The 16,810-nt window shown below is 40.6% G+C and overlaps 1 protein-coding gene across 6 annotated transcripts in view; it reads left to right on the plus strand.

Moving 5' to 3' along the window:
- stxbp5a (syntaxin binding protein 5a (tomosyn)) overlaps positions 1 to 16,347 on the plus strand; it is a 285,142-nt gene extending 268,795 nt beyond the window's left edge. For 3 of the 6 annotated variants that reach the window (XM_061900584.1, XM_061900587.1, XM_061900589.1), the window contains 6 exons: positions 3,122 to 3,361; positions 8,563 to 8,932; positions 8,998 to 9,163; positions 10,953 to 11,064; positions 11,131 to 11,351; positions 15,727 to 16,347. In XM_061900584.1, the coding sequence (XP_061756568.1) occupies positions 3,122 to 3,361; positions 8,563 to 8,932; positions 8,998 to 9,163; positions 10,953 to 11,064; positions 11,131 to 11,351; positions 15,727 to 15,768 (1,151 nt within the window). In that variant the 3' untranslated portion in view covers positions 15,769 to 16,347. Of the gene's footprint in view, positions 1 to 3,078; positions 3,362 to 8,562; positions 8,933 to 8,997; positions 9,164 to 10,952; positions 11,065 to 11,130; positions 11,352 to 15,726 lie in introns of all 6 variants that reach the window. The other 3 variants (XM_061900583.1, XM_061900586.1, XM_061900588.1) reach the window with 1 other exon arrangement.
- Positions 16,348 to 16,810: the final 463 nt, after the last annotated feature.

The raw sequence follows: 16,810 nt of genomic DNA on the forward strand, positions 1-16,810 counted from the left end.
CCCAAACGGGAGATCTTAACGAGGCAGGATGGTCTTCCAGCTCTGGCTATACATGTTGTCCTAGCCCGGTCGCTGCTAGTTTGTATACTCGTTCGGTACACCTCCAAACAGAACCGAAACCCCTGCACCGAAACGGTTCAATACAAATACACGTACCGTTACACCCCGAGTGGTCACCTAATAACCTCTCCACGCAGCAGAGGTGGACAGAGCAGAAAAGAGACGGCAGATCAACTGGTGTAAAAGGGGGATCTATTTAAAGATTAGAGTATACAAATGAGTTTTAAGATGGGACTTAAATGCTTCTACTGAGGTAGCATCTCTAACTGAGGAGGCCGTTCCAGAGTACTGGAGCCTGAATAGAAAAGGCTCTATAGCTCGCAGACTTTTTTTGGGCTCTGGAAATCAATAATAAGCCAGAGTTCTTTCAAGGCAGATTCCTTGCCGGGACATATGGTACAAAACAATCGGCAAGATAGGATGGAGCTAGACCGTGTAGTATTTTATAAGTAAGTAGTAAAACCTTAAAGTAACATCTTAAGTTCACAGGAAGCCAGTGCAGGTGAGCCAGTATAGGTCTAATATGGTCAAACTTTCTTGTTCTTGTCAAAAGTCTTGCAGCCGCTTTTTGTACCAACTGTAATCTTTTATACTAGACAGAGGGAGGCCCGAAAATAACAGTTACAGTAATCAAGACGAGACGTAACGAACACATGAATAATGATCTCACCCTCGCTGGGAAGTCCTTTGCGACCTGAATCAGCAATACCTACTTAGATTTGCAAACTCTCTCCCACATTAAAATTAGGTGCGTTATTTTAAATGAGCTCCCTACACAATGTTGTTTGAAGACGGAGATTAGCGCTCCAGTAGACAAGTACTTGGTCACTCCACAATGTTGTGGGCCTTGGTGGAGCGGCAGTGCCAGCAATCTGAGGGATTTTGGTTCAATCCCTGGCTTCCGCCATCCTAGTCACATCCGTGTGTCCTTGAGCAAGACACTTCACCCTTGCTCCTGATGAGTCCTGGTTGGGGTCTTGCATGGCAGCTGCCGCCATCAGTGTGTGAATGTGTGTGAGAGGGTAGATTTGGAAATAGTGTCAAAGCGCTTTGAGTATCTCAAAGGTAGAAAAGTATAACATATTTACCATAATTTATTAGTTTAACTTAGGCTGCTTTATCCCTAATTTTTCCTTATGTCTGTTTTTCTAAGCTCTCTTATTTCAAGTTTGGACACACCTTCTCATGATTTTGAATGAGAGAATGTGTCACAACTGTGCACAAATACTGGATGTAAGAAATACGAAATGCAAGGTTCAGTTCGAACAGTCCTTCACATGCTTTTTGTTGCCGTACCAGAATATGATGAAGCGTATATAGCCCTTGGTTTCACCATAACCACGGTGGGAGACGAGGAAAGACCAGTGTGTTGTTTCCTTTAATGTTAATAAACTTACAATGTTATGCAGAGGTATTGTCATAACAATTTTATTGACAAATTATACTATTTATAGTCACAGTGGGGAGAGGGGGAGGAATATTTTCTTCTTCCTTGCGGGCGCATAATATAAAATATTTGAGAAGCACTGAGTGGAAAGCGCTTCACTTTTTCACTTTTTTTTTTATGTTACAGCCTTTTAATTATTGTCGTCAAAATTCTACACACAATTCCCCATAATTATTTTTATTTATTTATTTATTTTTTAGCAAATTAAGAAAAAAGAAAAAATCACATGTACATAAGTATACACAGCATTTGCTCAATAATTTGTTGATGCACCTTTGGCAGCAATTACTGCCTCAAGTGTTTTTGCAATCAAGACGGGTGGTTTATGTCGATAGTCATTCAGAGTGGAGTTAATTAAAACATTTCTTCCGAAGTATGTGTCAAAATGATTCTCACTGTTTATGTCTTTGATGTCAGTTATCCTTTTGTGGTGGAGTGGGGACTAAATTTAATATTCTCGGAATGAAAGCGATTGTCTTGCTGTGGTCTCCCCCCATTCAACATACACAGAAGTAGTCTTGAGGTTGTTGCTTTTAAACAATAGTAGCAAAAATAAAAGTATAGTCTGGAGTGTCATGTGTGAATGTAACAATAACAGAAGTGATACAGTTGTCGTCTCAACTAGCCGTTTTATTTACGACCTTACAGCTGACTGCTGGCCTCAGGCGCATACAGTGTAGTAACATGAAGACATGCCCTGATGATGGATATATCGCAACAAAGAAGGCACAGCACAGCGCCATTTCAAAAAGAGAGGTAAAACAAAAGTAGTGAAAAGAAAGAAGAACGGATGAATAATAACTTGACAGCATCAGACAATCATAAATGCACAAAGTCGTGTTTGTTTACAGCAGAAGTCACTGCTTCTTCTACTTCCGTTTACGTTATGTGTAGCGCATGTCAAAATAAAGTATTCCGATTTTAAGGTGTGATGCATTAAAACGAACGGCCTCATCGGATCATTTTTTTCAGGGTCCATGTACACAGTAACAGTCTAATCCGAATTATGATAAGATTAACTCCATTGGGTCCATGTACCCGTGGCTAGTGAAGCATGGCGGTGGCAGCATCATGCTGTGGGGATGTTTGTCGGTGGCAGGAACTGGGAGACTAGTCAGGATAGAGGGAAAGATGACTGCACCAATGTACAGAGACATCCTGGATGGAAACCGTTTCCCATCCAACCTGATGGAGCTTGAGAGGTGCTGCAAAGAAGAATGGGCGAAACTACTCAAAGATAGGTGTGCTATAGATAGCAAAAGTTACATCAACACGGGTGTGAACACCTTTGTACATGTGATTTTTTTTAATTTATAAAATTGCAAAATGTTTTTTAAAAAAAACTTTTCACATTGTCATTATGGGGCATTGTGTGTAGAATTTTGAGAACAAAAGTGTATGTATTCCATTTTGGAATAATGCTGTGACATAACAAAATGTAACAAACATTTGTTTTTAAATGAAGCGATGTGAATACTTTCCAGATGCCCTGTATCAATAATGTTTCTATGCACTAAGTATGTATTTGCACTGCAGGTTCTTTACCTCTCTGTCTGTTCTTTCCTCTCACTGTCCTCTTGTCTGTATGCCCGCCCCGGGGTGCCAACCCTCTAGACCACCGGGACAACTCGTTCAGTCGCTCGCGCTCGTCCAGCGTCACCAGCATCGACAAGGAAGCAAAAGAAGCCATTATCTCCTTCCAATTCTGCGAGACCTTCGCCCGCAAGGGAGACAGCACTTTATCGCCTTGCCTGTACGTGGGCACCTCCCTGGGCAGCGTGATGGCTCTGGCCATCACATTGCCGCCTGCTGGGGAGCAGAGGCAACTGCAGCCTGTCATCCTTTCACCCACAGGTAAAGTTGGCCTACTTTTCTAATGTGGTGGTGGTTTGACCACATGGACGACTTCTAAAATGAAAACGCTAAAATTTTTCACCAATGTTGGTGAATGTTAGAAGACCATCTTTATGTGCCGTAATTTAGTACCCTTAACAATTAATCAAATATGACTGTTTTCATAGACAATTTTAAATGAAGAGCAAAACTATTTTGGTACCTCTAACACAACTTTTACGTACCGGTAAAACAAAAAAGTGGATAAAAAAATAAAAAAATTGAGGTACCCTGAAAAACTTTTGGTAAAAATAAAATTGACAAAACTGCAGTTACTTTGGTATCCCTGGTAACATTTGAGTAAAATTGTGTATTCGACAGTACAGTTATATTCTGCTAATACATTTTAATATGGCTATTGTGGTCCCGAACATTACTGTTACTTTAGTAAAAACATTTCATAGAACTTGATTACAGATCGTGAAAATTATTTTGGTTCCCCTAAACCAGACCTGGGCAAATTAATGCCTGGGGCCGCATGACGCCTGTGAAGCTTTTCTATCTGGCCCGCCGAACATTACCAAATCAAATTTTTAGATCTTTAAGATGGAAACTGTAGCTGCCATTATGATGTGCAGTGATGTATTCAAATGACCGTAAGTCGTGAACTATACAAAGTATTTCAATGGTTGGAATCTGTGCTTTTACATGATATACGAGTTACTATGGTAATTTAATTAGTTAGTATGTTAATCTAAGGCACAGCAGCTCAGACAAGGTACCACGCTGTGTGGGTGGGGAGTGTTTCCACAGAGTGTTTCCAGAGCAGCCTGCCTGAAATGTGGGTGTCAGGGGCAGACGCGGAAGCAGATTTTTACAACAAAGTTCTAAAGCTTAGTGATACAGTGGGGCAAAAAAGTATTTATTAAGCCACCGACTGTGCAAGTTCTCCCACTTAAAATGATGACAGAGGTCTGTAATTTTCATCATAGGTACACTTCAAATGTGAGAGACAGAATGTGGAAAAAAATCCAGGAATTCACATTGTAGGAATTTTAAAGAGTTTGTATATTATGGTGGAAAATAAGTATTTGGTCAACCTTTTAAAGCTCTCACTGATGGAAGGAGGTTTTGGCTCAAAATCTCATGATACATGGCCCCATTCATTCTTTCCTTAACACGGATCAATCGTCCTGTCCCCTTAGCAGAAAAACAGCCCTAAAGCATGATATTTCACCCCCATGCTTCACAGTAGGTATGGTGTTCTTGGGATGCAACTCAGTATTCTTCTTCCTCCAAACACGACGAGTTGAGTTTATACCAAAAAGTTCTATTTTGGTTTCATCTGACCACATGACATTCTCCCAATCCTCTGCTGTATCATCCATGTATCCATTTTGGTATATACTCAACTTGACGTGTTTGGAGGAAGAAGAATACTAAGTTGCATCACAAGAACACCATACATACTGTGAAGCATGGGGGTGGAAACATCATGCTTTGGGGCTGTTTTTCTGCTGAGGGGACAGGACGATTGATCTGTGTTAAGGAAAGAATGAATGGGGCCATGTATCGTGAGATTTTGAGCCAAAACCTTCCATCAGTGAGAGCTTTGACTGGTTGACTAAATACTTATTTTCCACCATAATTTACAAATAAATTCTTTAAAATTTCTACTATGTGTATTCCTGCATTTTCTTTTCACATTCTGTCTCTCACCGTTGAAGTGTACCTATGATGAAAATTACAGACCTCTGTCATCATTTTAAGTGGGAAAACTTGCACAATCGGTGGCTGACTAAATACTTTTTTGCCCCACTGTATATCAGATATATGAGATTGTAGGTGGGGTTTTTCTTTTTACGCTTCGCGTTTATATTTTGCTGAGTTTGTTGCGTTTCACTCGATTGTAAAATATGTTGATCGACAAGGGGTGTGACGTTCATATGTTGTCAAAATTCAGTGTTTTATCGTTCATAGTAAATACTGTAAATCCAACATTCTTTATTTCCATGTACATTCTGGGTGTATCATTCAGGAAAAAAAAGTTAAATACCATTCCATTTTTTAAGGCGGTCTGTCATAACGTTATTAGCATTCAGACATTATTGTGAGGTTTTGCATTAGTGTTCCTAAAAATAGATATACCTGTCCGCAGACACATTTTTTTTCTCTAATTTTGGCCTTCTGAGGCAAAATAATTGCCCACGCCTGCCCTTAACATTTGATAATAGTGTTGGTTGGTAACCCTAATTGCACACAAACAGTACACTTCACTGTATTTCTATCCAATTGTTCACCAAACAGCATGGTTATTTTGTTACGACTACAAGGAGGCACCGTTCCTCAGATCGTTTGGCGTAGTCCAGAAACTTGAGGGGTTCCTGGCACAAATCCAGCTTCAGTCATCCTAGTCACTGTCGAGGAGTCTTCGGGCAAGACACTTTACCCACACTGATGTATGAATGTAAACGAATGTTGAGTTGTGGTCGGAGAGGCCGTCAGAGCAAATTGGGAGCCATGTTTCCGTCAGGCTTACCACCATCACAGTATGAATGAATGATGGGTTCTCTGTTGTCACTTTGAGTGTCTAGAAAAGTACCATATAAATGGAATCCATTATTATTATATAACTTAACGTAACACTACGGTTATTTTGGTAAACCTGAGTGCATCCAGCAGCAGTTACAGTCTATTGCTACTTCCAGCTATTTTGGTAACACTAACTAATCGGAATTCAATTGTTTGCCGAACATTACCGGTGTTTTCGAACCCCTAACAACATTTAAGATAACTTTTTTTACCAAACGTTTTGGTGGAACTCAGCTTTTGATAGACGTGTTTACAGGACAGTAATGCTCTTTTAGTATTTTTAACTTTGAAAAAAAATGTTGACAGTTTTTTAATACCCTGAAGAACTGTTGATCAAAAACAAGTTTTCAGTTTATATGGGTACCGCTAACACGTGTTGGTGACATAAAGTATGGCTATTTGGGTACCACAACCAAATGTGGATACAATTTAAATAAATGTAGGTATGTACTGTAGGTATTATGTCAATTTTATTTTGGTGCGCATCAATAAAACCCCTGATAACACATAAATAGCGTTACTTTGGATCCCCCAACAACTTTTGATTAGAAATGTCTACACAACATTATTCTTGGCAACTTTTGGACACAATTTGTTTACCAAACATTAGGGGTATGATGGTACCGCCATTACTTTTGATTAAAACGTGCAGTTAATTTGATACCACTAACAATAAAAAAATAAAAAATACCAAACAGTTATATTAGAGTCAGTTATTTTGCTGTGGCCAGTAACTTTTGGTGAAAAATGTTCACATAAAGTTTTGGGTATTTTGTGACCTTTAAAGGGGAACTGAATTAGTTTGGAATGTCACAATCTTTATTAATTACATGGCAATGGATGTTGAATTTTTTTAATGCTTTCGAAATATTACATAAATGTGATGGAAAGTTTGCTTGCAATGGAGCATATGGCAGCCACACAATTCTGCCTATATAGCCCTAAATAAAAACATCCAAACATGTACATACATATGTAATGTTGTAAAAGGCACATTTATAATATTTTATATTTACGTATTTTGCTCATTTTAAACATACGCGGCACAATAATTTTAAAAACGCTTCACAATGTGACTATTACTCACTGCAGACTTCATGAGAGCCAACAAACATAATAAAACATCACTTACTGTACAATTTCTGCTGTCATTGGGGTGTTTAGATGTTCATATATTCCCATTTAGATGAAGAATGCGTCTTTTCGTGTGTCGTCCACGCCAATTTCGGGTCCTAAACTGCTGTCAAATTGTACCAACTTTTCGGAATACCTACTCAGACTTCTTCTGTTCAGGTAAGATCCACAATTTCGAATCTGGAATAAACTTCCATGGAGCAATTAAACGAGGAAGGAGCAGACCACTCGATAATGTAGAGATAGGGATACCCGGCGCCGCTATAAATAGTTTGTCTGCGTTAGCACTTACAATAGCCACATTGTGTCCTGGGCATGACGTTAAAGTGCATCGGACAGTGGAGGCTCCTTTATGGGTTCTTGGGGCACTAGGAGGTTAACCCCTTTACTGCTGTTACCCCAGGTGGCCCTTGGCAAAGGCCTAGTACCTGACTGCCCCGTAGCCATGAATACGGTGAAGACCTCAACAGTGGAGCAGGCAGAAGATGGTAAATTTAAGAACTACCACAACGGCTGCGATGGCAGAGGAAGGCTGCAGCAGAAAAGGGTCCCCAGTCGTCTTGGACTCCATGCCACTGGAACCTGACCCGGATCTGTCAAGGATCCTGTGTTGACTGTCTGTGCACCAGTTTCCCCACGTTAAACAAAGTCACGCACAGGCATCCTCCATAAAGGGATACACCCCTACCCGGAAGATCGTTGTACTCGTTCGAGTGACCGCTGATGAATAACAACATCACTAATACTTGGTTAATTTTCAAATCATGAAATGTAAACGCAGTATCGTTGGCGCTTTTTGAATGGTTATATATTGGGTTTTGTGGGCGAAATAAAAAGGACTTTTATTCACAAGATCAAATGCATAAAAACAAAAAACAAATCCATTTGTCGTCATCTCTTTCATAATGATTGTGAATAATAGGCAAAGTTCCCCCCAAAAAGTGCAGTTCCCCAATAAATACAACTGTTATTTTGGTCCTGTTAACACATTTTGTCAATGAAAAAAAATCAGTCCCCCCCAACTCTGAGTTGGTACCCTAAACAAACTTAAATGAATATTGTAAATAACCATTTGAGTTATTTTGGTTCGACCAACCGATTCTGGCAATACTGGTTTACTAACCAGTGGTGTTATTGTACTACGGCGTGGCGGAGTTGGTAGAGTGGCTGTGCCAGCAATCTGAGGGTTACTGGTTCAATCCCCACCTTCTACCATCCTAGTCACGTCCGTTGTGTCCTTGGGCAAGACAATTCACCCTTGCTCCTGATGGGCCCTGGTGAGCGCCTTGCATGGCAGCTCCCGCCATCAGTGTGTGAATGTGTGTGTGAATGGGTGAATGTGAAAATACTGTCAGAGCGCTTTGGGCTCCTTAAAAAGGGGTAAAAAAGCGCTATACAAGTACAACCCATTTACCATTTACCCTTAACGGCATAAAAACATGTAAGAATTGTGTATGGTGAACAAACACGTTGTGACTTCACACGCTCTTCTTCAGGCATGTTGATCCGACTAAAGGGCAGCATCATGCAGCTGGCCTTCATGGACTCCGCCGGTTCCCTTTTGCCCCCCGCCAATGACCCGTGGTTCGAACCCAACTTCTCGGTGGACGGCGAGGAGCGCGAAAAGGTCCGCAAGCGTCGTCCCGTCTCGGTGTCTCCGTCCAGCTCGCAGGACCTGAACGAGGGCCAGTATGCGGTGGCGTGCTCGGAGAAGCAGGCCAAGGTGCTCTCTCTGCCCACCCAGACGTGCATCTACAAACACAGCATCACAGAGACCTCCTTCATCCTCCGTGCCGACGTGGTCCAGACGAGCCACGGCGTGTGCTTGGCATGTTTCTGCGCTAACGGCCACATCATGACCCTCAGGTGAGAAGCGACGGACTCTGCTAGTTCCGGACCACTTTCAACAATGTCTCTGTCCTTGTGTGCAGTTTACCAGGACTGAGACCCCTCATGGACGTAAACTACCTGCCTCTGACGGACATGAGGATAGCCAGGACCTTCTGCTTCACCAACCTGGGCCAGGCCATGTACATGTGCTCCCCCACTGAGATCCAGAGGATCACTTACAGTCAGGACACCTGCGAGAACCTACAGGTGAGCGCCACATCGTTTATAGTTTAGAACAGTGGTTCTCAAATGGGGGTACGCGAAGGCATGCCGAGGGGTACGTGAAGTTTTTAAAAAATATTCTAAAAAAAAAAGCAACATTTCAAAAATCCTTTATAAATATATTTATTGAATAATACTTCAACAAAATATGAATGTAAGTTCATAAACTGTGAAAAAAAATGCAACAATGCAATATTCATTTTTGTGGACATGTTCCATAAATATTGATGTTAAAGATTTCTTTTTTTGTGAAGAAATGTTTTGAATTAAGTTCATGAATCCAGATGGATCTCGATTACAATCCCCAAACAGGGCACTTTATTGGCCTACTGAAATGAGATTTTCTTATTTAAACGGAGATAGCAGGTCCATTTTATGTGTCATACTTGATCATTTTGCGATATTGCCATATTTTTGCTGAAAGGATTTAGTAGAGAACATCGACGATAAAGTTCGCAACTTTTGGTGCTGATAAAAAACCCCTGGCTTTACCTGAAGTCGCAGATGATGACGTCACAAGGGTGAGGGCTCCTCACGTCCTCACATTGTTTTTAATGGGAGCCTCCAGCAGCAAGAGCTATTCGGACCGAGAAAACGCCAATTTCCCAATTAATTTGAGCGAGGATGAAAGATTCGTGGAGGATGATATTGATAGCGAAGGACTAGAAAAAAAAAAAAAAATAAAATAGAATAAAAAGCGACGGCGTCGGGCGGCAGCAGTGTGAGCGTTTCAGATGTAATTAGACACATTTACTAGGATAATTCTGGAATTATCTGCTTATTGTTTTAATAGTGTTTTAGTGAGATTTTAAAGATTGTAAAGGCATACCTTGAGGTCGGATGGCTGCGGTGAACACGCAGTGTCTCAGAGAGAAGCCGAGGAGCCAAGCTCACAGCTGCCTTTTAAACAGCTGCTGCACGACGACGAATAATCCAATTATTTCTCCGGTAAGATATATATATCACAATTTCCCCATCCAAAAACGTGCTGGTTGACGTAGGGAAAACATGTTTGCTTGACCGCTGTGTGTTAAAAACAAAGAAACATCGGCTGTGTCTCGGTGCTAAAGACAGCTGCAATCCACAGCTTTCCACCAACAGCATTGTGCTTTATAGTCTCGATTATTAAATGAACAATTTGCAAACGATTCAGCAACACAGATGTCCAAATTACTGTGTAATTATGCGATGAAAAGAGACGACTTTTAGCCGTAACTGGTGCTGAGCTAATGTTTCCTGACAGTCCGTGACATCACGCGTACACGTCATCAGTCCTCGACGTTTTCAACAAGAAACTCCGCAGGAAATTTAAAATTGCAATTTAGTCAACAAAACCGGCCCTATTGGCATGTGTTGCAATGTTAATATTTCATCATTGATATATAAACTATCAGACTGCGTGGTTGGTAGTAGTGGGTTTCAGTAGGCCTTTAAGTCGATGATTACTTTTATGTGTAGAAATCTTTATTTATAATTGAATCACTCGTTTATTTTTCATCAGGTTTTTAGTTATTTGTATATCTTTTTTCCATATAATTCAAGAAAGACCACTACAAATGAGCAATATTTTGCACTGTTATACAATTTGATAAATCAGAAACTGGTGACATAGCGCTGTATTTTACTTCCTTATCTCTTTTTTTCAACCACAAATGCTTTGCTCTGATTAGGGGGTACTTGAAATAAAAAAAAGTTCGCAGGGTTAGGGTAAAAAGGTTAAGAACCACTGGTTTAGAACATAAAGAGGGTTTCTATTCAAGGTTGTGTTTTGCAGGAAATGCTTGGGGAATTGTTTACGCCAGTGGAGACACCAGAGGCGCCCAACAGAGGGTTCTTCAAGGGTCTCTTTGGGGGAGGAGCACAGTCCCTGGACAGGGAGGAGCTATGTACGTAAAAGGGATGCATTTTTCCTTCCACTGCACTCCGCTTCATTTTCGGCCTTTGTCACCCAGTCGGGGAGTTGGCTGCCGGACGAGCATCCCGAAGCCTGGCCCAGCACATCCCGGGCCCAGGCGGCATCGAGGGCATGAAGGGGGCGGCATCTGGCGTGGTGGGGGACCTGGCGCGAGCCCGGATAGCGTTGGACGAGCGAGGGCAGAAATTGGGCGAGCTGGATGAGAGGACGGCCGCCATGATGGCCAGTGCAGACTCCTTTTCCAAGCACGCGCACGACGTAAAAAACCCTTTCTGTTATTATTTCATCCATTTGTGTGTCTGTGTGTAATAACGTGTTGTTTTCAAACAGGCCCGCAGCATAAACACTAAGTGACATTTAGGTGCCACAAACCTTTAGGCAGCCCACATGATCATGGCCTAGACCACGGGTCTGCAACCCAAAATATTGAAAGAGCAATATTGAACCAAAAATACAAAAACAAAAGCTGCAAAAAAATAAAAGCCTTATACAAGTCTTATTATGAAGGCAACATATGGTGTAAGTGTTTATATCATCTTTTAACTATCAAAATTACTGTCTTTCGCAGGCTGACGCAAATTTTTGTTGATAGAAATGTTGAAAGACAATACTTACTCTACCAATTTTTGTAACATTGGAAACATTAGTAAATCGGAGGCTTCTGAAAGAATAAGATAAATTACTGGCTTAAAATGGCCAAAGTTATACATGTGTGTCCAACTTAAAGGAAACGGCAGACTGTCTTCTTGTAATGTATTTATTACAATCTTTGGCAAACTGGGTAACGTTTGCTGTGGTCTGGAACAACATGGCACACAAACAACTATCAGAAATGCAGCCAATATTACATAACAGTAGGCTGAATCATACCAAAGACTGTAAAAATGGGAGCCATTACCTCCCTGGTGGACACTTAGTATCAAGGGTTGGAATTGGGGGTTGAATCATCAAAAATGATTCCCAGGCGTAGCCACCACTGCTGCTCACTGCTCCCCTCACCTCCCAGGGGTTGATCAAGGGTGATGGGTCAAAGAGAATAATTTCACCACACCTAGTGTGTGTGTGACAATCATTGGTACTTTTTCTTTTCAAGGATAATGCATCATGAGACATGCAAATATAAATTAAATACACAGATGACATAAGGAAAGAAAATTAAAATGAGCTCTAATATACCTACAAACGAGGCATGATGATGCATTATACAGTATACATACAGCTAGCCTAAATAGCATGTTAGCATTGATTAGCTTGCAGTCATGCAGTGACCAAATATGCCTGATTAGCACTCCACACATGTCAATAACATCAATAAAGCTCACCTTTGCGCAATCGCACACAGCATAAAATTTTTGGTGGACAAAATGAGACAAAGAAGAAGTGGCCTGAAATACATCTTTCTGTGAGAAAGTTGTACAGATAAACAAACTACGGTGCGTTCAAAGGCTGCCAGAATTAGTAGGACAAAACAGCGCTCACCAAATCCTCTCATCAGTGAAGCATGTTTAATATTAACAGAAACAGTGGGATTTCTGACAGTTAGGAAGGTTTGTGCCATGTTTGCTCTCCTACAGAAAAATAAATTATATTTTTTCCACCATCTTTTCCATTTTCATACATTTTTGAAAAAGCTCCGGGAGCCACCTCCAGTCTAGGCTTGTGTAAATTTAGTTTTAAATCCGTCGGTCATAAAATACGCCGTCATAAAAGTTCAGATAAAATCAGTTTTGCTGTCAAAAATTCAATAATAAGGTTATTTGACTCAAGTAAGAATGTGTAACACAAACTACACCTCCTTGCAAAAATGCAAAATGGTTATGTCTTCTGGTAGCAGCAAATAAGCAGTGAGCACTTCACTGTTCATTAAAACCAGCCATTACAACCTCATCAAAGCTCACCTTTAAGCATTCACACAGAGCGCCAACATTTGGCAATCAGGATGAGGTGATAGAGGTTGGGTAAAAACATGATAATCTATTTGTGGCAGCGTCATACAAAGTTATGTTTAAGTTTGACTTTGGCATCTCATAGCACATAATTGCGGTGCATTCAAGGAACCTTCATTAAAATATAAAACAGAGGCGTCACTAGTTTTTAAAGACAGGTAAGACTTGGCCCCCAGTAGATACACTAATAATAATCATAATAATGATGTGTTATTATAATTTTTTTTTTTTTGCTTTAATGATATTCATATAAGGCCTTCACGGTGGAAGAGGGGTTAGTACAACTGCCTCACAATATGGAGGTTCTGAGTAGCCATGAGTTCAATCCCGGGATCAGAATCTTTCTGTGTGGAGTTTTTGCATGTTCACCCCGGGAATGCGTGGGTTCCCTCCGGGTACTCCGGCTTCCTCCCACTTCCTAGGACATGCACCTGGGGATAGGTTGATTGGCAACACTAAATTGGCCCTAGTGTGTGAATGTGAGTGTGAATGTTGTCTGTCTATCTGTGTTGGCCCTGCGATGAGGTGGCGACTTGTCCAGGGTGTACCCCGCCTTCCGCCTGATTGTAGCTGAGATAGGCACCAGAGCCCCCCGCAACCCCAAAGGGAATAAGCGGTAGAAAATGGATGGATGGATGGATAAATGAATTCCCCATTTTTCAAACTTCCACCATTTCCACATTTTTCAACCGATTCAAACCATTCCCCCTTCGACATATTCCACCATCCTGGAAATTCAAACTACCTTTTTTCTAAGTTCGAAAAAATATCAGGTTTTTCCAGAATTCCTGGTTTTCCAAAGCCCTATTTTTTCTAGCGACTAATCCTTCCACATTTTTCAACGCATTTCAACCGTTCCACAGTCAAAACATTCCTCTTATCAGGACAAAAAACAAAATCGTTTTTTGAACTAGAAAAATAGACTGTTTTCCCGAAAGTACAGGATTTCCGTAACACCATTTCTCAATTAAACATGTTACTACTCAAACATTTCTTGACCGATTTGAAAAATTCCAACACCGACTATTTCAACTCATTCAGACCATTTTCCCCAAAAAATGCCGCTTTTGCAGAGATTCCCAAATGTTTGTGAAATTCCCATTGAAATCAATGGAACATTCTTCAAAGTTCCACAACTCCCACATTTTTCATCTGATTCAAACTGATCCAACTTCAGAATATTCAGCCTGTTTAGGAATTGTGTGCTCTACTTCAACAATTCAAAATAAAAAATTCCAGGATTTCAGTTCAACTTCAGCATTGGAGTTCAGGAACTGCCTCATCTAGTTAATTATTTAGTCAGTGAAATTAATAAATGATTTAAAGGGGAACATTATCAACATTTCAGAAGGGTTAAAACCAATAAAAATTAGTTCCCAGTGGCTTATTTTTTTTTTTTTTTTTTTTTCAAAATTTTACACATCATGGAATATCCCGAAAAAAGGCTTTAAAGTGCCTGATTTTCGCTAACTGTAAATCCACCCGTCCATTTTCCTGTGACGTCACATAGTGACGCCAATACAAACAAACATGGCGGATAGCACAGCAAGATATAGCGACATTAGCTCGGATTCAGACTCGGATTTTAGCGCCTTAAGCGATTCAACAGATTACGCATGTATCGAAACGGATGGTTGGAATGTGGAGGCAGATAGCAAAAATGAAATTGAAGAAGAAACTGAAGCTATCGAGAGAATAGCTATTGAAGCTATTCGGCGATCGCCTTCTAACCAACGATTGCATCTTTTGACCACTGGAGCAACTTAAACCTGTCGATTGGTAAGCGTTTGTTTCGCATTAAATGTGGGTGGAGGGAAAGGCTGGATGCAAATGTACATACAGCTACCCTAAATAGCATGTTAGCATTGATTAGCTGGCAGTCATGCTGTGACCAAATATGTCTGATTAGCACATAAGTCAATAACATCAACAAAACTCACCTTTGTGATTTCGTTGACTTTATCGTTGGAAATCCATCTGCTTTGAGTGTCGCAGGATATCCGCACATTCTTGCCATTTCTGCCATGTTAGCATCGATTAGCATGCCATGCTAATCGATGCACACTCCACGTAAGACAACCCTAATCCGTCCCTGATCGTGTTGTTACACCCTCCGACAACACACCAACGAGGCATGATGTCTCCAAGGCACGGAAAACAGTCAAAAAAATGGAAAATAACAGAGCTGATTTGACTTGTGTGTGTCATGTGTTTGACAGAATGGTGGATTGCTTCCCATTGTAACGTCACGGGTGAAAGGTCATCGCTCCGACAGCGAACAATTCAAAGGCGTTTAAATCGCCAAATTCACCCTTTTAGAGTTCGGAAATCGGTTCAAAAAACATATGGTCTTTTTTCTGCAACATCAAGCTATATAATGACGCTTACATAGGTCTGGTGATAATGTTCCCCTTTAATATTTAATTAAATATTGAAATATTTTGATTAAATAATTAAATGTAAATATATTACTGACACATTTAATTTAAATTATAATTACTTGATTTAAGTAATTATGTAAATATTCATATATGACATTTAATTATGTCCGATTTGACCTGCCATAATGATGTGGTATGTTTTGGATCATGAGCTGAAGATGTGTTCCCTTGCAAATGACTGTAGATGACTATGTGACCACCAGAGGGCGACATGCACTCGTTTGACTTGTGCTTTCTTCCGTCCAGATGATGCTGAAGTGCAAAGACAAGAAGTGGTACCAGTTCTGATGGGCGGGACTCCTCATCACCGCCATGACCTCCCACCCTGCCGCCCGTCGTTAATCCCTCCGAGACACTTGGGATGCTCTTCCCTTTAGCACAACGTCCATATTGTTCTTAGCTCCGTCGTTCTCAGGCGGGAACTGAGGGAGACGCAGGGAAGTCGGACTCTTTTTAGTTTCCCTCCTCTCGGAACGCGCGTGGAGAGTTTTCATTCTCATTTGCCAAAACTGTCCTTAAAAAAAACTGATGTCAGTATTTCAAAGCTGGAACAGAGACACATAATATTGTTGAAATGTACAAAAAAAAATCTAAATACATTATAATATATAAAAAAAGAAATATATATATAAAAATTGACATAGGCAAAAGCTGTTTTTGAGAGCAGTACTAAAGTGAGGGCGCTGATTGGATGGATGAAGGAAGGAGGCCCGCCCATACAGGAAGTGACGCCTCCTCTATGCAGAGTCACCTTTTTTTTTCTTTTTTTTTTTTTCCTCAACTTCCAGACTCTCCTGACATGTTCTGGTTATCCCTGTATTTATGGATTATTGTTTTGTCAATAACACTGGAAAGCTCTTATTTTTCTATGCTCGTCTTTGTTGTCGCTTTTGTTTTGGGGGGGAAAAAAAGGGCTGGAATCCTACAAGGAGGGCAAGGATGTAAAAGGCATATTTCATTTCAACTGTACAAACTGCTGCTAGGATCGAGTCCCTTCTGTTTTTATGACGCTAATATGTTCAACAATGTTTATTTTTATAATCTCCGGTTACTCCCTCTAATTTCAGACAAGTGCGGAACATCTCTCTACATAGACAATCTGGAGAGTTAAGAGGAGAGAGGCCATATTTCTTTGTCACGCCAAAGATTTGCTTTAGATTCTTTATTCCTGTTAGCAGCTCCTTTAAAAAATGTTGACTCTGAATATTATTTTCTTGTCAACCAAGGTCCTCGTTAATATTGTTTGTATTGAACCGACTATTAGGGCCACACGGATAAGAAATGACGTCGCCATATGTTGTACAGTTATGACAGGGGTGTCCAAAATGTG

The sequence above is a fragment of the Nerophis ophidion genome, linkage group LG05 (genome assembly GCF_033978795.1).
Source record: "Nerophis ophidion isolate RoL-2023_Sa linkage group LG05, RoL_Noph_v1.0, whole genome shotgun sequence".
Taxonomy (NCBI): Eukaryota; Metazoa; Chordata; class Actinopteri; order Syngnathiformes; family Syngnathidae; genus Nerophis; species Nerophis ophidion.